Below are 24,638 nucleotides of genomic sequence, written 5' to 3' on the forward strand. Positions count from 1 at the left end.
TGTTTGTTTTCCAGCTCCTGTGCTAATGAGGACGTGTTTGTTAAAATGATGGAGTACCTGGCAGAGGACCTTTACCCAGCGTCATGCTCCCACTGATCACATGTGTGACAGTGTGCTTAGCAGCAGAGCCAGCAGGGTTATGTCTGCCAGATGCACTACCTTCGCTGTTCAGAACAAGGTCAATTCGAGACTGCTGTGCAGAACAGTTGTGCCAGATATAGTACACAGTATCCACAGAGCCCACGTGTATATAGGTTAAGACAATACTGCAGTGATCTGAAACAACCCTAATCCCCCAACCTCCCAGATGCAAAGGTCTCTGGGAATCTGGTGAGCAGGTGAAATCTCAACCAAGGGCAAAACAGAGCAATGTGTGAATGTCTCAGCTTGAAATTGTCAAATGGAGCACAGAATGAATTTTAATGGCTGCAAGAGTTTCCTGAAAGAACGGGTGGCAACCAAGTATCAGTATCTTTGTATGGGCTTTGAAAGTAATGACGGTTCAGTGATAAAAGATCAAAAACAACCAGACTTTAAACCACTGATCCTTTCCTCCATCCGTATTCCCTACATCTTATTCCAAGGTGCAAGTCCAGAAACTTCTTTCTATAATCGTTGTACTACTGTGCCACCCAGAATGAATAATGTGCAACAGTGGTAAATCCTACCGTATCTTCTTTTACAAACATGCATACACTCAGTGCTCTGTATGATCCCTATGCTTTTTTTCCTTATGATTTGTATCCATTTATACTTTTTAAATAGTTTTGACTGTAAATGAGCTCAGTGATTTTTCCAATCTTAAAAAAAAATAAAAATAAAAATAAAAATAGATGTCAGTGGATATTTGCTTTAACATGATGTTGAAAAGGCTAATTGTCACTGGTTACTGTCCTGATTTCACCTGCTAAGACGTTGAGCTGGAAGTTACTCTAGCTGGGTCACAAAATTTTTATTTCAGTATTTAGCTTGATTGTTTGAAAACTGTCATCTATTAAAGAAAAAAAAAAAAAAAGCTTAAACCAGAAGAGCCCGCTAAGTAACAAATATGCATTTCAGAAGTGTAAAAAAAAAAAAAAACAAGATAACAACATCTCTTACGTACCTGAAGCCAGAGGCGGAAGTTGTCCCGCTTGCGTCCGTTGACAGTGCAGTGAAAGGACGCAGTCTGTCCGGCATTGACCTCCACACCCTTTATAGTCAGGAAATGAGGAGTATTCACTGTGGGGGGAAAAAAGGCAAACGTTTGTACAATATGCAATATGCAAAATATATTTTGTGGTGATATGAAAAGATCTGAGTTTGACAACTCGGATCTGATTCTGACAACTGGAGTCGAGAGTAGCCACTCTATAGCCACATCTTAACTATGCTACTATCAGATTTTACACTGAGAAAAGCATCCTTGAAAAGCAAACCCCCACCACCACCACCACCGCACACAGTACGCAACACCCTTAAAGCCCAAGGCTACCATCATTTTGTGAGAAAGATTCACCAAAAATGAGACAATCTCAAAAAAATGAGTTCAATCTCTCACCTACCAAAAGTCTAATTTCTACTCTCTTTTACCGAATTCTTCCAGTGATTGAGGCAGGTTTTTCTTTTTTATCAAAAAGCATTATTCTCTCGTCTCCAACTGTGCTCATTATCAGTACGCTCACTGACTGGGATAGTCCACAGAAAGTAACTTATGTAGAACATTTTTGATTAGTATCGCTATTCTGCATAGAAAAATGGGGCATTTCAGTGGAGCGACCTTGATTCGAAACATAACCAAATCTCTAAAGACTTGGCAAAAGCTAATTCTATCACTTTCATCATCAAGACTTTCACTTCTATTTAATATTTTACAACCTTGTCTTTGAACTATACCTCCTTTATAACTTTGTCATGTCAATCCATCCAGCACCATATATATATCTATATATATATATATCTATATATATCTATATATATCTATATATATATATATATATATATATATATATCTATATATCTATATATCTATATATATATATCTATATCTATATATCTATCTATATATCTATATATATATATATATCTATATATCTATCTATATATCTATCTATATATCTATATATATATATATATATATATATATATATAATATATTGTCATTGCAAATGTCTTTAATGACGGAAGGAGAGGCAGACCGCCCAGTGGCATAATCACACCTTAGATATTCCACATGGTCATATAAATAGAAAATGAATTGGCTGTGCTCCACTGATGAGTTGCTCTGATCATTTTGCTTATCATTCAAGAATACCCAAGTGCCACTAAGTGGATCATTGATCGACTCGCATTTAAACACAGGCCTCGTCATGAGACCTCATTGATTTACTCAAATACATTTATATGCAACACCTATTTCTATATAAATCCATTTTATTGACATGACATTTGTAGGAATTCAGCTGCTTTCAAATGGTTAGCATGTCATTAGTGCCTGACAATCAGAGCTTGATACTTCAGCTATGAGCAGTAGAGTAAAGCATAAATCAATTGATGAAAACCCTTGTGGTATTGATTTAGATTTTAGAATGTGGAGCGCCATATGGACTAATGCGACTCTCAGCACAGAGAAGAATAGACCTGAAGAATACTGAGGAGGCTTCTTGCTTCTGCTCCCACAGCAGCAGCCTATCCAAAAAGCAGAAGCCGAAAGATTCTAAATATGCGAGTGATTACTCGTTCATTACATCTGTAGTGCACTCTGAAGTGCTTCTGCTTATATTCAGCGAGGGATAGCAGAATTCTGAACAGATGTTGACGAGATACTTTACTGAATATCCTTAAGGGAGGGGGGAAAAAAAATTGTGGAATCCAAACAAGAAGCAGCATAATGTATGATAGGATTTGTTTCTCATCCCCCTTTTTTGACTATTTCTACCATCTCTCAAAGGATAGATTTAACAGCGCTAGTGACACTTCTGCTTGTCAACTATGTGCTCATAAATCTTAAGGGAGCTAGGAGGAGGGAGACTCGCACTTGGATTGACTGTAGAATATTCTTTGAAGGCCTTTTGTTTGACTGGCAGGCCCTGAATAGAACAGTGACACAGGTATTTGGGAGGGTGTCATGGAAAGGACAATCACTGTTTGATGATATTCTTTTATGGTGACGGAAAAAAGGACTTACTGCACTGGTGGCCCTGGACCACAACATCTTTGATGGCCAGCAAGCCTCGCTGCCCTGAGGTTACGGCTTCAAACACAATCTGAGGAAGAGAAAGGAGAGTTATAACACCAATGACAAATGACCACATCTTCAAATGACACCTGAGTAAGGCTGTCTGTGCGCATAAAGAAGTCCAGCTCTTGCTAATGCCCCCTGCTCCATAACCGGCCTGCAGCTGGTGACACAGCTGCAGGCCACCGACATTATTTCCTCAGTATGTCACAGCTGATAGGTGTTATGACATGCAAGTGTTAAATTAAGTTTGAGCCTTGACGAAACAGAGTGTGAGGGCTGAGAGTCCGAACATCAGAGCGATGCTTAAAACTCAATTTAGCTAAAGTTCACCCAACGCTTACATGTATCTGATCATTTGATATTAGCCGCCAAGGTAGTGCTGTCACCGTGACAATTTCCACATTACCGATCTTCAGGTTTAGATCACGAAAAGGGACTCTGCAAAGGTGGGCGCCACCCTAAAAGTTTCCCTCTTCTAGTGGAAAAAGGTTGTCTTTAACAGAGAAAACAGTTAAAACCCATCTTGATTTCACTGATTACACTGTAAAGTCATTAGTGTAATTGTATGCTAAATTTATAATGGAGTTAGCTAAAATCAAATTAATATTAACTCCAAGTAGGATACAAATATTAGATGTTTTCATCATTATTAGTAAGATATTCCACTATTTGTTTTACTCTTTAACCTGCACAGCTAACACAATAGCTTGGTGACACACTATAGCATTTCCCTTACCAGGAAGTTGCTGCATGTAAATTCTTAGTACAAACTACTCTAACCCATTTGTATTTGACAGTTTGTGCAAGGCAGTGACTCCAAGCTAAGATTTGAAGTAGGCAGCTGGTAGTCTTAAGTTTCCTTGGATGTTAAATTTACAGAAGTTGCCACAAGAATTGGATTACATAAAAAAAAAGAAATGTGAGCAAATCATCACTTCAGTGCAAAATTAAAGTGTCATCTCTTACACGAGGAGGGACAGTTGCCTGTAACATTTGCTGTGTGGTGAGTGTTATTTAGTTGACAAGTTTCCATCTCTGACAAGACAAACTTGAAAAACAAGTGCAACTGTGCTGTGTGGGACTAGAGTAACCCTATTTTAAGGGTCAAGAGCTCCTGCAAAACAAATGGTCCAAAGCCCTGTCGGAGGGTGCGTCCTTGCAGAATGTCAGAGTTATGCACTCGATGGTCTGCAGCGTGATAAAAAGGGAAACAGAATGCCAGTCCCTTCCCAAACTCAGGGTGTGGTGCAGAGACCCATTACACCACATGTGCTACAGCTACACATGTTTGGCGTGCCACGATTCCCTAAATACAAGCTTGAATCTTCCGGTGAAACTCATACATTACTGGTCGTGTTCAATGTGTGGCGTCACCCAGAAACTTATGTCCTGCTACTGCCACACACATTTATCTCTGAGATTCTCTTTGTAGCCTAGGAATGTGAAGGCGGAGATAGTTACCATTGTCATCTGGGAGGCAGGATGCCTTCAGATAAGGCTGTCTAATTATAAATTTCTTTTTTTGTCTCATGAAATATGAAAGTGAGTGTCTTGGGTGCCAATTATGGCCTCATTACAGACTAATTTAAAGGAAATTAAAAGGCCAACCACTCTATATATCGCCACCAGACAAATGAACTGGCCCCCACACTCTAATTGAAATCCTTTGTTTGTGCAACAGACATCAGTCAGGCTGCCTAATAGCTGTGATATAATTGATTCCAACATCAATAATAGTGCAGTGCATAATTGGGCCTGACCCACAGAGTGAAAATGTTCGCATGGGACGAAGCTGTTGATATCACAGGAAAGTTCACCATTCTCATTTGTCAGACGTACAGACAGTGAACCCAGCGTTCAATGCCTACATCGCCACATGGGTTATCCCTAAGGGGCTTGGCTAAGTACAGCATTACAGCAGAATTGATTAGCTCTGCCGTGGACTCTGCTGTATTAAAAATCAAGATGGATAACCACATTTCTGTTTTTCACTCCTTTTTTTTTTTTTTAGGGTAAACCATAGGTTTTTATCTTATGCACAAAGTATTTAAATAGCACACACATGACAGTCATAGCTTCCAGATTAGTGAAAATTATATTGTTTTGCACAATGATCAGCAGTTCTGGAAATAAATGACAATGTCAATTAAAGATTTAGGGATAGCCTGACAGGAGTAATTATCAAAAGCTGAAATGCTCAAGCCTTACTGGTAATTAAAAAATAATTTCCAAGTATCAGGTGGCTTCCCTTTGACAATTGCGTAGGTTACCATGCAATTAAAGATACCTATAATTAGCACCATGTTGTTAATTAGTGACAACTTGAAGCACTGGTCTCCTTTCTTGACTGTTGCTGAGTTCATTAGCATCCTCACATTTGACCATGTTGTCAGTCTTGGAACAATTACAAACAAAGCTGGGTTTAAAGGCAACAGATGCTGGAAATTTCCCTCGACACACTGGTAAACAAAATGAGTAATCTCGGGTCTAACCACTCACCTTAGATGCAGAAATTTATTGAAACGTAACCATGCATGTCAAAGGGTTCAGCTGTCACTGAAATTGCAATTCGTTTGTCAGAAAGAAGCAGCAGTTAATGTCAAAGTGTCTGAACTTTCTGAAGCTCTAACTTGGTACTTAAAAAGGTCTACAAGCAGAGTAAATGCAAACACAACAAGCTGTGCTTCTGAGGCAGACTCTTTTAGTCTTTACATGTCTTGAGCCAAACTGAAAACATTTAACCAGGCAGGCTTTGCTTTATTATGTCACAAAAGTCAAAATCTTGCCAACAGTGAACAGTGACTATTACTGGTAATAGCAGCACATTCTGTTCTGCTCAACTGTTGCCTTTCCCCTCTTCTTTCGTTTCTCCGTGTGCCTCTCATTAAACCTTCTATACTGCATGCAGCAGTGAGAAGCCCAGCGGTGTCCCTTGTTAACTAAGTTATCAGTGTGGCTACAATGAGCAAGCAGGAGGACTCCCTCTGCTCCACTGTGGACTAGCTCTGCCAGGCCATAATAAAATAATTCACCAAGAGACCATCTCCCATTGGGAGGTTAAGGGGTCTCTCTGCATCAATTAACATGTGGTGGACTCGTGGAACAAGCCTGGTGAAGACTAATAGCCAGGCAAGTGTGAAATCACCTTGCCCCGGCCAGCAGTCATGTGCATTGGTAAGTGAAAATGAGTTTTCAGAATTGGAAAAAGAGAGCAGGCTCAGATGGAACAGAGAGAGAACAGATTACCATGGATACCGAGCTAGCCGCTGAAATCAATAATCTTAGGTGTTTTGAATGAGCTTTTGTGCAATTGTTTAGACCATCTCAAATAATGGTTTGTCCTGCTCCACCCAGAAAAAGGGCATTAATTACTTTGGCTTAACTACAAAGGCTCCTTACAATGAGAAACCTAGTTTTGCAACGAGACATTATGCAAAAGATGACTTGCTTTCAACCGCATGTCCTCACCTGGTAGAAGTTGGGCCAGTAGGTGCTGATAGCCAACTCCACCTGTCCCCAGGAGCGAGAGGCTGGACCCGACACGTTCCAAACAGGCATCCCCATCGGACTATTGTTTTCTTTAATATAGACATTTAAGTGGCCGGGATGGCTGTTGTCTCTGCCTCCTATATAGTAGTGGAAGATGACACAGTGTGTGTCGTTCTCCTTCAGCTGGGGTGTCAGCAGCAGGGCCTTCTGTCCTGCGAAGCGTCCTGATGTGTTCACCATCATAAAGGTTGACCCTGCAACATGAGCAAGTAGTGTAATCATGGGTTAAGAAGGTTTTTATACAAAATACCAGTAGAAACTCGGTCAATTAATTTTTTTTTTTTTTTTTTTTTTTTTAACACAATCCTAGCCTATAGTCATGTAAAAAGGGGTACAAAGTCAATCTCTGTAAATGCTGCAGTACTAACTTAAATAACTTAATATAAATTATTTATTTAATCTAAGATTAGGGAGACGTTACTGTGAGAATTTTTGAGCAATCCAATTTTAGTCACATAGCTACAAGTCACAATAGTCGCCTCGAGGTGCTTTATAGTGTAAGGTAAACACCCTACAATGATGCTAATAATATATAATGATTGTTATATATTATTAGCATAGAAGATGTAACTAATTAAAGGTCATGAATAAGCTGCAGAATATAGAGAGCAAGCATAATAACTTATTTAAAGTAGTGTATAAGTTAAAAAGTAAAGAAAGGTTAAACTAGCTCACTAACAGAGTTAAGAGTTAAGCTAATGTGTTTTCCAAAACTATGCAGAAGCATTTGACATTAATCAAAAGTATGGATAAACAAATAGAATTGTTTAGGTAAACAGTTGAAATAGCCATGTAGAATTAGAAGCTAGAAATTATTGGGTAAAAGTAAAGGTAGCATTTAAAACCATTAGCTAATGGTAAACAACTAAAAGTGATCACTAGAAAATGAATAAGGCGTTTAGCATCCCAGGGCTTTGGATGTGGCATGGTTATTGACAAGCTGAACAGAATATTTCACAACACACAAAAAACAACCATCACTAGGGTTTTACAGAGAATGGTCTGGAAAAAATAAAATCTAGGGAGCAGCAGTTTTCTTGAATACAGTGTATTTAGGTACACTTGATTGAGCGGCTTGTAATGTCTTTCAACTGAAATGTAATGATAAATTCCAAAAGTAATTGGAAAAGTCTTTTTTTAATAATACTTGTGATATATCATCATTAGCCAAAAAAATCTGGTCTGTTTCTTTGGTCCAAAGTCAAACAAAGCAACAACTAATGGATGTAATAGAAAAACATTTTATGTAGCCCTTAATTATTAATCCTGTTACGCATTAAGTCAGATTTCTACTGCATATAATGTTCACAAAGTCTAAGAATGAAGACAGCATCAGACCAGTGTCTGATTTCTTGGTGTGCGCTTTGCGTAACAAATGGCATAATAATAATTTCCTCTGAAGTTTTCATTTGACAGCCACGCTACATGTAAGAGGTGCTTCGTAAGGCTTGGGACGATGTTGCAGCAGATTTGATCGACTAATTAAGTCCCTGTTAATTGTGTGACAACACAACTTGGAGCTGTTGGTGTGCGTAGTTATAAACAAAACAAAGCTTTCCAAGACAATAAAACTAAAACTAGCAATCGGATCATGAGCTGCAGCAGTCACTGCAGTTAATAAATGAAATGAAAGGAACAATCTTATAAAGGGACGTAGAGAACAGATAAATGGCTGCTTTGAGTGCTTTCCTATTAGCAGCGACAATTTTAGCGTGTGACCTTTGATGAGAAAATGCTTTCATCTTTAGATTGATAGAAACACTCTTATAATTACCATTCATCAAAATACAAAGACATAGAAAGACCAATCCCGAAAAAATACTGGATGTTTGACAGGAATGGTTTTCCTCAATGACAGAGAGACGGGAAATGATGAGAAATCAATAAACTGAAATCTATTTGCCAAGAAAGCCCCATTTAGATTTTATCACTTTGGTTCAATATCAAAGGTTAATCTAATTCTCTACCCTCTTGCCAATAAAACACAAGTGAGAATTATTATATTGGCAAACTTTCAAGGAGATGCAGAACACATTCTATTTGTCATCATCTTATTTAGCTTGGCTTGGTAATGAGATGGCACAAATCGTAACAGCATTTGAGACACAGCCAAAAGAAAGCATCAGTTTATGTTAAAATCCATTTTTGGGTAGTGTGCTAATGACTCGAAGGCACATTTTGCTTCGAGGAGAGACAAACAACCTGTAAGCAAAACGCTTGCTGTATGCAAGGCAGAGCTGTGGTGAATGCGATTCTTCGTCATTAAATTTAACATGTGGGGATCTGCTCAGATATGATGTTAAAAAAGGGTGAATAATGTCAAACTAAATCAGCAGGGATGGCCCCCCGAGTGTGTCAGCCTAACAGCCTCTCACAAAACCCTATTTGTTCCATCGATGACTCGAGCTTGCCCACTCGTCTTGTTGTGCTGCACTTGTAACGCTCACCAATTCCATCTGTCTCCAGCTTCAGATAATGAGTGGGGGTTCTGTCATGTTTACACAATGAAACAAGAGGAGAGGGAGCAGAAGAGGAGGAGGAGGAGCAGCGAGTTGGGATGACACCAAGTCAGACTGATCAGCTTTGTGTGTCGTCAGGTGCAGGCAGTTGTTGTTTTAAATGATCTTAACATGTTTGCCGCATGTTGGTGGGTGGGTGGGGGAGGGGTCTATATCATTAATTCATCTACCACAAATAAATGAACTGTAAAAATAAACCAGTGAAACAATACAGTGCTATGATGTGCACGTGCTAGTGTTCCCATTTAACAATGAATACAGAAAATGCTGATTCTGTTTGACCCAGAAAATGTACTGCATTTGAAAAATAACAAGTGTTTTGGTACTGGTAAGGTTCAGTTTTTGGTTGTTAGTATTTCTGTCAGGTAGGCTAAAGAGTTTTAGCACTATGAAACTTGAGCTACAGTAAATAATTTAGAAAGTGTGAGTGTACTTGCAGATACACATTATTGCCAAAAATATTTACCCATCCATCCAAATCACTGAATTTAGGAGTTCCAGTCACTTTCATGGCCACAGGTGTGTAAAATCAAGCACATAGGCGGGCATATGTTTTCTGGATTGGTCGATTGGTCGCCATCAGGAGCGAATTCCAGTGTTGTACTGTGATAGGATGCCACTTGTTCAACAACTCCAGTCATGAAATTTCCTCGCTACTCATTAGCGGTATTATAACAAAGGGTTGGATCCAGTAGTCTAGAGCAAGCCGGCGCAGGACTCTAGAGCAGTGGAGTGACGAATCACGCTTCTCCATCTATAAGAGCAGTCCCCAACCTTTTTTGCACCAAGGACCAGTTTACGGCCGACAATGTTTTCACAGACAGGCCTTTAAGGTGTCGCCGACAACAAATTTAAAAAAAAAAAGATTTATTCATAACACTGGGAAAACACCCGGGGAAGCAGAGTTTACGATTTAAAAAAAAAAAAAAAAAAAAACCGCTAAAAACCCTGAAAACCATAAATTTCACACCCGAGCTTCAACTCTCGCAGCGCGGTAGCAAACGACTCATGGACCGGTACCAATCCATGGCCCAGGGGTTGGCGACTGCTGAGAAATTTGATAGAGGACTCTGGGTTTGGGAACAGTTTGGGGAAGGCCCCATTCTGTTAAAACATTGATTGCACACCAGTGCAAAAAGGTCCAGAAAGACAGGGATGAGCGAGTTTGGTGTGGAAGAGTCCTGGTTTCAACCTGATAGAAGATCTTTGGGATGAATTTGAGCAGACACTGTGAGCCGGGCGTTCTCATCCAACACCAGTGTCTGATGTCATAAACGTGCTTCTGGAAGAATGATCAAAAATTTCCCCAAATCACACTCCTTAGCCTTGTGGAAATCTTTCCCAGAGGAGTTGGAGCCTTTTATAGATGCAAATAGTAGGCTGACATCATGTTAAACACTATGGATTAAGAATGGGTTGTGTGAATACTTTTGGAAATAAAGTGTAGCTTAAAGAAAAAAAAAAAAAAAAAAAAAAAAAAAAAAAATTGTGATCGTGTCTTTCCTATGTTAGGTGTAGATTTTCCTGCACAGCATGATCACCCTGTTTTGACCCCCTACTGTGAACTGCATGCTGCTATGTTTTTTCCAGAGCTTTTAATGTATTATTCACTTTTAGTTTATCTGTGATTCAAGTGTTGAGGGTGATTATTTCTGGGGCTAAGCAAAAAGTTGTCTAAAGTACAAGAAGGAGGGCAGGAGATAAGTCGACTTTGAGACACTTTTTTCCCCCAGCCTCTCAAACAACAATCAGGTGCCTCTACAAAAGGGCTGCAAGGTCTCTTTAATAACAACCAGCCTGCTCAGGTGCCCACAACATTTTTTCTTTGAGGCATCAGCAACCGGTGTCATGCGAACCAGCACTAATAATCAGTTGATGAATTGTTCAGTTGTAGCTCATGTTCCAAAGACAAAAGATCCTGGCACCAGTGCTTTTCTCTATGATTAAAACAGACTTTCCTATTCATTTCAAACAGCCACGTTGTGACAGTGTTGCACTGGAGGATTTATGCACTGCACTTCTCTTTGTTAGTAATTAAAGAAGAAAATATCTGATCCCTCAAGCAGCATTTCTTTACTAGTTCATGAAATATTAATATTAATGGGCGCCACGTGTAAGAACTCACTTCTTGTTTAATTATGCTTAATACAGTAGCCGTAAATATCAAAGTGATAGTAATATAAATGCATATGATGAAATGTCTTCCTCACCATTATCCGGGATACAGAACTGTAGCCATGAGGCTGTGCAATGTCTGTTACCAAATTTGAGACCCACAAATTGTGTAGATTTGAGCCAGTGAACCCAAACACAAGGAGAAAACGTGTCCCTTTCCTCATTACTGACCGCCAGGCAATGTAAAGATACTGTATTTCGAGTGACAGCGTGCCACTTCTTTGTACTGCCATTGTCAACGTCTCAGAGTTGAAGAAGATGACAGGAGAACACTGATTGTCATTTGAGCTTAATGACCACATACTCTGCAGGACCTGCTGCACCATGACAAGATAATTAGCCAGTAAGCCAGTAAGAGCAAATTATAATGACACAGCGCTAGTGCTGTGCTAATGTGCTAGTGATGCACAAGGGTGTTTTCGCTCTCTCTCCCTTTCTTTCTCCATCTCTAGTACCTTAACAATGGTGTGTTCAGGACCAATTAAAAAAAGGAGAGGGCTCTCGGCACACTAAGCCCATCTCTGTAACTCTGTAAAGGCCAGGGCTCGCCTATTGTCTAAGGTATTCAGAGGAACAGATTTATTATTATTCCAATGTAGGCCACCTTCACCTTCCATTACAATGATGGCTGTACGTGGAGAACATGGAGACTGGTGTGAAAAATGAATGAGAAGGAGATGAAGTGTTCCTGCTGCAGATGCCACATATATTCATGTTGCTGTTCCTTGGAAATGAAGGACACACTGCTGAAATTGAAATGTGTGACTTTCATTATTCTGGAATATTTTGAACATTTATTAACAAGGACACTGACTGAATAGAGGCTGCTGCATTTAAAAACATACATCACACAATGCATCTCATACATATTCTAACATTGATTATGAGACAATTTGTTGGTAGAGGCCATTAATTAGAAGGTGTCACGAAAATCGTTCAGAATCGGTTGGGGCTCGATCGATCTCTTTGACCAGTTTCCATAGATTTCTCTCATTAGTCAGTTGTCTGTTTTGATTAAGGACATTAAGAACTTTTTAATTGGCTCCTTTAAATCACTTAGTTCATGGGTTATTTTCTCTGAGAGTGAAACAAAAAGCGGAAAACATTGGGTAGCTGGTCAGTGAAGTTCTATGCAATCTAATACATGATTTCTACTGGAGTACAGGCTTTTCCAGCGAGTGTAAACTCACAAATGCTCAAGTTCAGCTGGACATTAAGTAATCCCAAATAACAGACTTAGTGGTTTAATGGCATTATGAGCCATACAGAGAGAACCATGGACATACTCCAGGGAAGGCTTCCATTAGTTTAATCCTTTGCCCTGACAGCACCCTCAGCTGGCAGAGCAGTTAGGAGTTGGCCACAGCTCACGTCCATCCATAAAAGTTCCTTCTGCTAGGAGAAGGGCCTAATAATAAATAAAGAAAATGTTTGAATAGTTCAATTTAATAGTAATGTATGCATAGACTAGACTACAGAATTATTACAGAGTATTTGCTCTTATGGAAAGCCCCAAAAGATGAATTTCCTTAATTTTTGTGGGAACAACAAACTATCCAAGACACAGAACAACGCAAAGTGTAGACAGAACCCAAGACAACTGCTGGAATGGCTGTTTTACTTTAAGAAGGGATTTTTTTTTCTTAAAAAGAAAGGAAAGTCTTTTTTTATGCCGTCCGATATAAATTAGTTCTCACAAATACGCTACTGTCTAATTCTAATCATCAAAGTCTATAGGTTGATGGTATTGAGATTAATTATGAGTTGAGTAACGGTTTGAGCAGGCGATATAATTTGCAATAATGAGTAGTGCTCATTATTTCTCTTCCATTCAGGTCCTGAACCCTGTGAAAATCATTATGTGGGGGAAATCAGAATGAAGGGGCGCTCTTTAAACCCAAACCCTCCAGGTCTCATTTGCTAATAAAATTCACAGAGGTCACCACCACAGAAAAGAACGGCGGCTGCTTTGGAAATGTCAATGAAGACAGGGCTATTCTCACTGTCTGCTACCAATCAAAAATGCTCTCGCTGTGAGGGTTAGGCTGTTAATGTGAACAGCCGTGGCCTCCACTCAATTTTCCAGAACTTTCCCTGTGTCCTTTGAAACATGAAAGGAGCCTGATAAAATAACAGAATAAGTTTGGGCTCTCCATATGAAGACCTGGCAGGTCTCTTTGACGGAGTCAAACCGATTCACCCAGAATCATCCATCATGCGGAACACGTTTCAGCCCCGTCACTTTAGTCAGGTGGAACAACTGACCCTTATTATGTTCCCTGGCAGCATCTTTTGTTGCTGCATGCCAATCAAAAATAATTCTTAATGGCTTAATATATCGTCTTAAAATGCAGTACGCTCGATTGCCAATCCATTCCAGGAAATGGGTCATGTAATGGGCCCCATTTGCCTGTTACAAACCCATTCCACAACAGAAACTTTACACATGACTCGCCTATAATTAGCCTTAATTGTTCACGTTATGATCACTTAGGATACAGAAAAGATACATGTAAATATGTCCTCCATCATGATTTCTTAACCTTGTTCATCCAAATCGGTAATTTGCTGAGACCACAAGACACTTCTTCACCCCACAAACATGCTAAATTGAAAATGCTAGTCTCTCATGCCTGGGAATTAATTCACAAATTGATCAGACTTTCTGCTCTGTTCCCTAATCATAATGGCGCTTCTCCTTAAGCTTAACCTAACCTTGCCATTGGTGGTGTGCAAGGTGTGATTTTCACACATAGTTGCGAAAGGCTCAAAAGCAACTGGCTTATGTTCACAATATGATGCCCCTCCCTTCACAACAGCAAATCCCATCTTTTGCTGATGTGATTTAAATTCTGATTAAATTTCTGATGCCCTTCAGTCAGCGGGTGTTCTCACTGCTCATAATTTAAGTGCTTAGCCTTTTTCCCCCCCTCTTTCATTTGGACAGCACATTCGGCACAACAACCAACACTTGTTTTCCAGGTAAGACGGAGGGTCAGTTCATTACCTCCTTATTGCAATGTGATCAGGAAGGTGAAGACTTTGCCATTTAAAAACATCTGCCTTTATCTATATGCAATAGGCAAACTCTTCCGTGTTTAAGAGTAAGCTGTATTGCTTGAAATTGTCACCCTGTGAAGCACCTCATTCTGCCAATCCTTCGCCATTGTCCAGGTGTCATTATCAACCAAGGATGTGCTATCAAAATAAAGACCCTGTGCAACAGTGAGACAAATTTTTTTTTTTAATTTTTCTCCGCAACATATTTAGAGCAGATGTTAAGAATAACACAATAAGTCATTTAGCTGGAGCTCCATGTGCAATTGTTCCTAGTAGAATACAAAAACCCTAATTAATCTCAGTTAGAGGCCCTTCTTTCTCTTCCTCTTGCTATTCTTCCCCAGAACGAGTCTCAGGGGAGAAACAGAGCAGCAGCCTAGTACTGGCAGCATCCAGGACACCAGCGGAGAAGACACAGTCTCGAACTAGCTAAGATTTACAAACCCCACCCCCCCACAAAAAACAAAACAAAACAAAAAAAAAAAAACAGCTTAATAGAATCTGGACATCCTACTAGAAACTTCCACAGCTTCAGTCATTCCTCCCAGAGAGGGGGGGGGGGAAAAAAAAAAAAAAAAAAAAAAAAAAAAAAAAAATCACAAGTGTCTTTTATTCAAGTGCAACTATTGTCTTTAAAGATTCTGTTCAAGCCAATTCAAGCCCAAATATGACCGAAGTGTATCCAATTCTCCAAAGCTGAATGAGAACTCTGTGAGATTATTTTATTTATGTATTTATTTTTAATTGCTCAGGACAGATGAGGCTTATTGTAATAGCAGGGCAGACTGTGGCAGTTGTGACGGGGGTTCAGCCACTGGCCTTGGGAGAGGAACACACTGAGGATTGCCCAAGCAGACATACAGAGCCTCAAAACTGGGCTGAACCATACTAAAAGGAGCCAAGGCATGCAATCAGAGCTGCATGGTGGGATAAACAAGGCGTCTCTCCATCCAGACATAGCAATTAGGTAAGGCGCAGACCATCATAAACAACCAAGAGTTTAAAGCAATGCTTGTCTCTTCTTAAGTAACCAGAGAGGGGTTTTTTTTCTTGTTGCATTTCATTTCACTTTTCAGTTGTGGTACTTATTTACATGCAGGCATGGAAATGGGCCAGTTTGGTCTTTGATTGCAGTAAGAGGAAGGAGAGTCCACAGCAGGCTGACATCAAACTCTGCTGCGTGCTTCTCTTGAGTAAGGTCTAAACACTAAACCACAGTGCCTCAGCACCTTCATCACAATGTCTCCTATTGATTCTTTAGTACAAATTTTTGCAGGCACATAATTGAAGAGTGTGCAGCTTTTAGTTCTGAGTGTTATTAACCTCTGTTAAAAAAAAAAAATCAAAAAACAACTCATTTTAATATCAAGCTATTTTAGTGACATTCACAGTTACAGCTACAAATGTGGTAGTTCATACAGGACAACAAAACCATATAATGCTAAAGGGCATCTGTTTTATGCTTCAGGTACAAAATGTAGCTTGAATTTTTGGATTAACAATCTGTGCACAGCAGCTATGACAAAATATTGTTTGTGCTGTCAGCGTTAATCTCGTTAAAATGACATTAACGTCATAACCACATTAACACGACAAATCTCCGTCAACACGCTAGCGCGGTTAGCTTGCCGACACGCGGGGAGAACAGATTTGCCGCATTAATGCGGTTATGGCGTTAACGTCATTGTAATGAGATTAACGCTGACAGCACTAATATATTTTCCTTTTGTTTCCATTTCTTTCCCTCTTAGATTACCACTGGATATCACTAATATTTTAACTTTTGATACTGGCTGATGAACAAGTCCAATGTTTGACCCCCCCAAAAAACAAACTGCAGTACACTATAAAATAAAAAAATGACAACCTGATAATCCAGTGAATGAAAAATTAAATATTAATTTCAAGTCTAATGTGGGCAATGAAACAATAATATTAAAAATGACAGAGGACAGTGTCACTGGAGTTTAAACCTCAAAAGAAATCAATTTTCTTGGAAAACTAAAGTAAACCAGAAGCAGTTAAGCATCATTTAAATCACGCATCGGTAGTGGCAACACCTCTGATTGGACCATTTGTGGTTACCAACAAATTTTAAAAAGGTACCGAGGTAGTAACGCCTTCGGTTCTCTGCTACTTCAATTCCATTTCCATCTTGGCACACCAGGTAGGATAACAATCTTCTCTCTGAGCATGATATGAGAGTAAGGCAGCAATCAGAGGTGAGATAGCTTTTCCACCAGTGTGGCTTTCACCTAAATGCATTTTTACCCATCAACCCCCACTCTAGTAGCCGTAAAACAATTTCATCTGTCAAGCACACTACATTTCCCATCCCTTCCAATGTGGTCAAAGAGGAGAGATTACAATTTTGCGCAGCAGGTTGAGTGCTCACACTGTGAAATGGAGAAAGAGCTGCAACCTGTTAATTAGGCCCAGTTCAAGATGCATAGATAGAAAACAAGCCTGTCTGAAGTGTACTCAGACTAGGAGGCACAATCAGGGACACCGCTTAACCAGACATGGGATTTTAATCAGGTATGTTAAATTTAGATCATGTGCGAGGTGTTAATTTGTAGGTCAAGGCTTTCACTGTAACCTTTGCCCAGCCTCCACGTGTCACGACATTAATCAATTTCGATGGAAAAAAGGAGAGACTTCCCTTCTTTGGAAAGTAATTTCTCTGGGGCAGTTCAGCACACAGCATCCTGATATACACACAAACAGGTCTGGGCACTGGCTGCTTAAAATTAGTGAGGACCTGCTAATTAATTCCCCTTCTGTCACTGGGGGGCCCAGTGCAATCTATCTGTGATGCAGCCTTTGTGAGATCAGGTGTCAGATAGGAGGAGGAAAACAATATCCATTAGTTTGCAATGCTACCTTTGTTAGAAGATGAAAAAAGAAAGAAAGAAAGAAAGCATCATTCCATTAGTCTAACTCTTTAGGTGCCTTCTGCTCAGTGGCAGTGATATGTCTGCATTTCAAATCAAATGAAAAGCGATCAATGGAACATTAAAGAGACAAATTGTGTGCAGACACAAAACGCAGGGAAAGCATTTTAATGAACTTCAATATGTTGCCGACAGATAGAATTCTTCAATTAACATGGATCAGAGTGCGCTGATATCAAATGTTGCTTTTGTTTTAGTTCATGTGCCTGTCCCAAAGATTCTGTGTATCAGATACTGTTGTGGAAACAAGACGCATCAACATCCCACATCAATAAAACTTAAGGGCATGATGTGGGAATACGAGTGAGGAATGCTGAACTATTGTTTTCTCTTCAAATGCTTACAAAATTAAAGAGTAGTACCTGCTCACATACACCAACCAGCCACTACATTAAAACCGCTAACAGGCGATGTGATCGTTTTGTTATAATGCAGGGCTTTGTTTGGAAACCTTGGATTCTGGCATTCATGATGTTTGTCGCTTTGAGACGAAATCATCCATCGAAACACTGTTGCAGACGAGCACCCCTCATAAGACAGTGGGCGCTCTCCACCCCAACATCACATTGCATAAAATTGCCACGGGTACTTGGCAAAAGGACTGAACAGGCCATGCAAAAGTTGAGGGATGCTTTGACACGACGTGTAGCTACATTTACAAGTTATGCTTTAGGTTACATAGGTTATACCTTAAGGTTTCAGTAGGATTTGCAGTTCTGATGTACCTTTTTAATAAACAAGTATAAATCCCGTGTAAGCCCCCAAACTCCCCCTGGAGACTCTGCCCCACTGCCCAGGTCACGAAGACTGCTACTGAAATAAAACTGGGTCAAATGGGCAACCTATCACAACGAAGTATTCTCAGTATGATGACAGAATAATTTCTTTCCTTCACTGAGCTAGGAGCCAGGTCCTTACCTGAGGGCATCCATGGATCTGATGGAGACTTCTCTCTGGTATTGACCTGCTCCCAGTCGAGGTCATCATCTCGGCCTTGGCTGTATCCACATACTGCCAGTGGCTTCTCAAAAGTACAATCGCCTGTGACAAAAGAAAGAAATTTATATGGTTATTCAAGTTTTCCATTAACTTCCTGCTCAAATGAATGAATGTATAAATTAAAGTCGCCTATTTTTTGTCAGCGGTATTCATAATGTAATATGCCAGACAATGAGATGCATTTAAGTGAGACAGAGTGAAGGATTGCTGTTGTAGGCAAGGCACAACATACATTACCATCATTAGCAACACGGCAGTCCAATTTCACAATGACAAGTATGAAGTGTCCAAACTCCATCATCGTTAGGCATTATGTTTCCAAACTACACCACCATCAGGGATAAATTGATTCATTTTCCTTGCCGACCGCAGAACTTTGCTGTTCATGCGCTCTTACTCCACAAAGCCACTCTAATCCTTTTTACAAGCTGCTTGCAAAATGACAGCAAGCAACCATTAGGGCCAGGCTTCACCCGGGCTTGGCGTGTGATTGATGAATACAAATACCCCTTTATTCCTTGCACCTTAAAGGCCACACAAAGAAGTGAGAGTTGAGCTGCCTCCCTCCAAAAGTGCTTTTCAACCCACTCATGAATCTACAAAAAAAAATGAAGAAAAAAAAAAAGCCTAAACAATATTTGGCTGGAAAGAGTCAAAAACGTGAACTGGAAAGACTATTTTAAAACCACGTTTCGTCATTTTCAGAGACAGCAAAGAAATTACACAGCGCCGCTTCAGATGATTACATTAGGTCTCTGTTGATAACAGATGTACAGCACATTATATACCGCTCCTTGCCAGAAATGAATCCAAATGGCAAATCTGAGAATGTTTGCTGGCACACTGTTAATAAGTTTCTAAACACGGATTACATACAAATTTTATTGCCTCTGGGAATGTCCTTTGAGCCAGAATCTATGCTAGGCCAAAACCAATATCTCATCTCTTACAAGCTCCCTCTGACATTCTGCTGCATAAAGGCTACGAGCTGGGGCTTTTGTTTTCCCATTTATTTCTCTGGTGACATTTACAGTACATGTGCAAATGAGTGGCCAAATGAGGAGAACACAGGATAATTAATACCTAGCTCCACAGGGCAACAGCTGATGATATATTTGTTGCTTTGTCTGTTTTTATGAGGGGGCGGACATAGAAAAGGAAGAGACTACCAAAGTATCACAGGTAATAAAAAAAATAAAAATTGTTGAGGCATTTTGAGAGCTTGCCCAGAAATTCATTCCCTTGTTAATGAGAGACACAGGCCTTATTTAAGGTACCGGTTCACTAGGATGTACCGCTGTGGTGAGACTGGAGAAAGAAATCTAGCAGACCTAATCATCTGCTTTACAAGAGCTGAACCAGGAAACCTCAAGCCAACTGTGTTGGACCTGCTGCAAGCATGATTTGCAAATGCCTGACACAAATGGGCTAGTGTTGAGAAACATTGCGTTTGCCTGGGTAAATTATGAGATACAAGCTTTTTAAACCCAATTTTTATGGTTTTAATTCGATTTCACGTATGAATCTATACCCAAGGTTTTATGTCAACGTGACCACTGAACAAGAGTTACAGATATAACTACGGTTCTATGAATTGTGGATGTTACAAGGATAGCAAGACTTGCTTACAAGGACTTTGGAGAGACATTAGCATTTTACAAAGTTTGAGAGCAGCTAAGACATAACAGTCAAGACAGTCAGATATGATAAAGAAAACTAACTAAATACTGTTCATGAGTTAAAACATCAAACCAGAATTAAGCTAAGGTTATTTGAATTTTACAGGAAGGCAACAAGTCCAGGAGATATTACTATTTTGGTCTGTTTAAACTAGATATGTAGCCAAGTGGGCGGCTGTTTGCTAAGAATGAAGTGAATGATATGACCATAGTTTACTCTGACAAGTTTGTTGTTGAATGTGAAGTCACAGACCAATTTAGCTTTAAAAACAATATTCTGATGCAAATGAATTTCATCTTAAGCTTTAGAATTTGCTCTTCAAACATTAGTCATGCATTCAATAAGCAAACAGCAGGTACGTCTCTCAAAAGATGGAACACAGTGACAAAATAGAAGACTGTTCACACAGGGATGTTTGTGAAGCAGAGCCACTAATGTTACTCACAATACCTTTGCTTGCCCTGATGACAGGACGGACCAAAAGTAAGTATGGTTGAACATGTTGACGTTCATGTACTGTTACCGTGCATGATTGGATTAGCTTCATTCTGCTGCGATTGCTTATTTTGCTGTCAGAATGTTCTGAAATAATAAGAATAAAAAAAACAAACAAACAAAAAACAGCTTAATTTGTGATTTTACACTCCTGTATTTTCTCTACAGTGTGTAAAGCCTGTAAAACCTGTACTTATAATTGTTCTGACCTGTAACCCTTTGCCAACACATTATGTGATTAGTGGCTTTTGAATATTGATCCCAAGTCTTGCCTCAAAAAGAAAACTGATAAATCATAAGCTATTTAAATTTCATCCAAAAAGAAAAAGTTACTGCTCATGAATGATAATTTAGACCTTAGAGGGTTTTACTGTGAAGCATCAGTAACAGGTGGCTGAAAACTTCAATGACTAGCTGAGAATCTTGGTGAGCAATACTAAAAATCATTATCGGTACGCTCTTAAGCAAAGCTATTAACATGCATCGGCTCACTTAAAGCTGTTCAGTAACTGATAAAAAGCTGTGGTCGTCCACGACCAGCGACACTGCAAAACTCTAGGCGTACGCAGGCGGTGCTGGAAAAGAGAATGTACTCCATTGCTCACTCAACTTGCACTCTAAATAAATAAAAATGCCTGCGTTGCCAAGATGTAACTTGGAGAACATAACATGATTAACATGATTCTTTGGCTTCAGCGTCACAGGGACTGGCTCCGTTCCATCAATATTTTGACTCGATAGTTCCAAGATCCTTCACTTTGTGCCACCCACCTTCTTCTCACAGCATGATGGAGCTCAAACAAATCAAAGAGGTGGCTTTTATTGGTGTTTGATATTCAAATCGATGGCGCTGACGAGGAGAAAAATATATTCCGAGTCAGTGGGAGAGGAGCGAGGATTTCGAACACTGAAGAAGAAAAAGGCCATTTAAAAGAAGATAAAGTAGAAACCCATTTCTAATTCAATTCTAATGGGTTTATTTTATTTTTTTGTAAATGCCACTGTGTTTAATAATAAATCAGCAGAACTGGGAGGGGGCTGTCTGAAACTTCATCTTCTTCAAAAGACATTAACAGCTCCATTAATGATTCTCATGTTGCCCATTTAATTTGAATAACAAAGCCATTAAAAACCCTAAACATCCAGTGCCATACATTTGCAGGTGGATGAAATAAACCATGAGCATAAATACAACTTATATCTATAACACCACTTCACACAAGGATGGTAATCTGTCATTTTTAGCAGCATGTGACATAAGAAGTTTATACAATAACAATTAAAATGACTATAGTTTAAGAATAAATTACAAATACAATGGTAAATAATAATGTAAAGGGGTGATACAGTCTCCCTGCAGCCATGTTTCCTGATTAACGGTATCTGGATTTGATATTTGAAAAGAGCGAGTGGAAATAACCTACACTGCTTCTCATTGACAATTTCAAGGTGTCATTAGGACAGGGTAACAGGGTGTGGAACAAGCAATGAATCAATGTTAATTGTTTTAATTGCTGCACAAGCCAATTGGTATCATATTCAGTATTGGGAAGTCTCCTATAATGCCTACAAGTTGTTATTGACATGCTGTGAGACTGTTCTTTGCTGATGTGAACATTAAAGCATCTCGTCTTTACATGGCTTCCTTGAATATGTGGCTTGACCACTGTTGATGCCATAAATAAATAAAAAAAATAAAAATCACAGAGCACATGTTGAATGTCATCAATACAAGCAAGTGCTTCTGAGTCAACATATTGTAACACATTCATGCAGATGAATGCATCAGTCAATAGCATCATAATAGTTCTTCTCTCTGTAGGAGGTTTATATCGCTGCCAGTGTGTGGCACAACCCCCATATAATCAGCCTCGACAGCTGCTGAAACAGATATCCCAACGAGAGGCTGCCAACTCTCTGAAGGAGATTTAACTTTCAATAAAAGCGTCTATGAGGTGTGCGTAGTCTGGGAGTACAGATGAATGTGCTCCACCCTGTCAACATTCCCCTTTCAAGAGAAGCAGGCAGCTTGAAGCTAAAAAAGGTGGCCCTAGATATGTCATGAAACAATTTATTCCTGAGTGAGAACACACAATAGTCTTTATATTCTCACGCAGAGTGCATTTCAAAGAAATCTATCCATCTTTTCCTGGACTGAGCCAGAGGCCAGAATCAATACCTCAACCCCTCAATGCTAGAGCCAATTTCTCCTAAAGATTTTCAAGTCAGACTTAAAAGGCCTTTTGTTAGTGCACCTGTAACAAAAGTAAACTTTCAGCATTAAAAGCTCTGTGTGTGTATGGAAGTTTAGTACTGTACTGAAGCACTATGCGCACATTGCTGTGATTGCAGGCGAAGGAGTGTGGGAGGGTCTGCGAGGGTGATAATGCAATACTGAGACAGTACATCTGTGGTAAAGCATTAAATACTTGCAAAAATATATACATTTTTTGAATACAGCTCCACAGTGAGATTGTACACGGCATTCTTGTGTTATGCTACATGTGTTTGTGTGCAAGATCAAAACTCTTTAGTCTGTTTATTCTGATTGGACTGTCTTTATTACTTGGCATCAAATTCTGGGAGGCTAATATGATTGTGACAGATGATCCCAGTCTCAGACTTCGTAAATATTCTTAATAATCTATTACCTTCAACAATTATTATGCATCCAAGCTTTGTTTAATTGTATAAAAACTAAAAGTGAGAAGTGGTGATTTTCTAGGCTTCTGAATGTCAGATTGTTGCTTGGTAAGCCAAGAGTGTCCTTGTCCTAAGGCACAGGTGTCGAACTCCAGGCCTCGAGGGCCGGTGTCCTGCAGGTTTTAGATGAGTCCTTGATCCACCGCACCTGATTTAAATGGCTAAATTACCTTCTCAACATGTCTTGAAGTTCTCCAGAGGCCTGGTAATGAGCTAATCATTTGTTTCAGGTGTGCTGATCCAGGGTGAGATCTAAAACTTGCAGGACACCGGCCCTCGAGGCCTGGAGTTCGACACTCCTGTCCTAAGGCGACTGATAGAACTCTGTAAGAAAACTGAGAATTGTTCCTTTAAAGTTAGTTTTGTGGATTTTACTTCTGTTTGTTAAGTTTTTAGCAGGACTGTATATTAACAAATTTCTGCTCTGCAATCTTGACTTGTATATACCATGTTGCAAAGCAAGCACATTGCCAATTGTGCCATTATGATCTAATTCATCAAACACAATATCCTCCCAGAGAGGATAGCGACCCCTTTTCCAGCAACACCACCGGTCCAGTCCCAGTGGCAGATATCATTGCCGCAAGACCTTCTTAGCCCCTCTGCCAATTCTGCAATTACCAGCTTTCCAACCTGTTCTGTCATGCCAGGAAATCACAGGTCTGCCCTTCGCCCCAATCTGCCTGAATGTCTGCACTTGTTTTAACAAACATCTTGTCTGCTGGCATCCCCGCAGACTGAAACCAGAAGGCAATCTTGGGTAATTTAAAACCAATGTCGACTATCTTCCTCCAACGCGGCCAGTTTAGAGCTTCAGAATCCTGCTGCTAAACCCCTTAGAGACTGATAGGCCTTTTCACTCTGGCCCTATTTCACTTATCTATTGGCAGCTCCTGCCAAGTTCTATCTCTGCGCTGAATTGCATGTATATATACACACACACACACTATCTGTTTGGGGACTTTGAACTGTGGGAAGGGATTTAGACAATCAATCTCAATATCATTATCAATCACGTCTCGCTGTTCACCACATTGATTTGGGGGGGAAATAAAGAAGTTGGAGTGTAGATTTTCCACTGATAATCTGCCCAAAGAAGCCAATGTGCTTGTCAGCGATGTTTTGCAAAACAAAACCGACAACCCACATCTACTGCAAACGAACAAAACTTTCTGTTTTTCGTTGTCCTGATTAAGACAAGCTATGAACATTTTACTTTGAAAATACCATTCAGAAATTCATTATTTAAAAATAAATCTTTGGCACTATGTTTAGTTCAAAAGG

At 39.6% G+C, this 24,638-nt stretch overlaps 1 protein-coding gene across 4 annotated transcripts in view; it reads right to left on the minus strand.

Moving 5' to 3' along the window:
• Positions 1-24,638, minus strand: part of LOC146553313 (receptor-type tyrosine-protein phosphatase mu) — a 165,115-nt gene that overhangs the window by 104,263 nt on the left and 36,214 nt on the right. For all 4 annotated transcript variants that reach the window (XM_085253206.1, XM_085253204.1, XM_085253205.1 and 1 more), the window contains exons 2-5: positions 18,396-18,518; positions 6,689-6,963; positions 3,167-3,245; positions 1,106-1,221 (exon numbers count right to left, since the gene is read on the minus strand). In XM_085253206.1, coding sequence (XP_085109332.1) covers positions 1,106-1,221; positions 3,167-3,245; positions 6,689-6,963; positions 18,396-18,518 — 593 coding nt within the window. The remainder of the gene's footprint in view (positions 1-1,105; positions 1,222-3,166; positions 3,246-6,688; positions 6,964-18,395; positions 18,519-24,638) is intronic.

The sequence above is a fragment of the Mchenga conophoros genome, linkage group LG18, assembly GCF_057382185.1.
Source record: "Mchenga conophoros isolate Kocher_MC1m ecotype Shallow Benthic linkage group LG18, M_conophoros_male_GT1.1, whole genome shotgun sequence".
NCBI lineage: Eukaryota > Metazoa > Chordata > Actinopteri > Cichliformes > Cichlidae > Mchenga > Mchenga conophoros.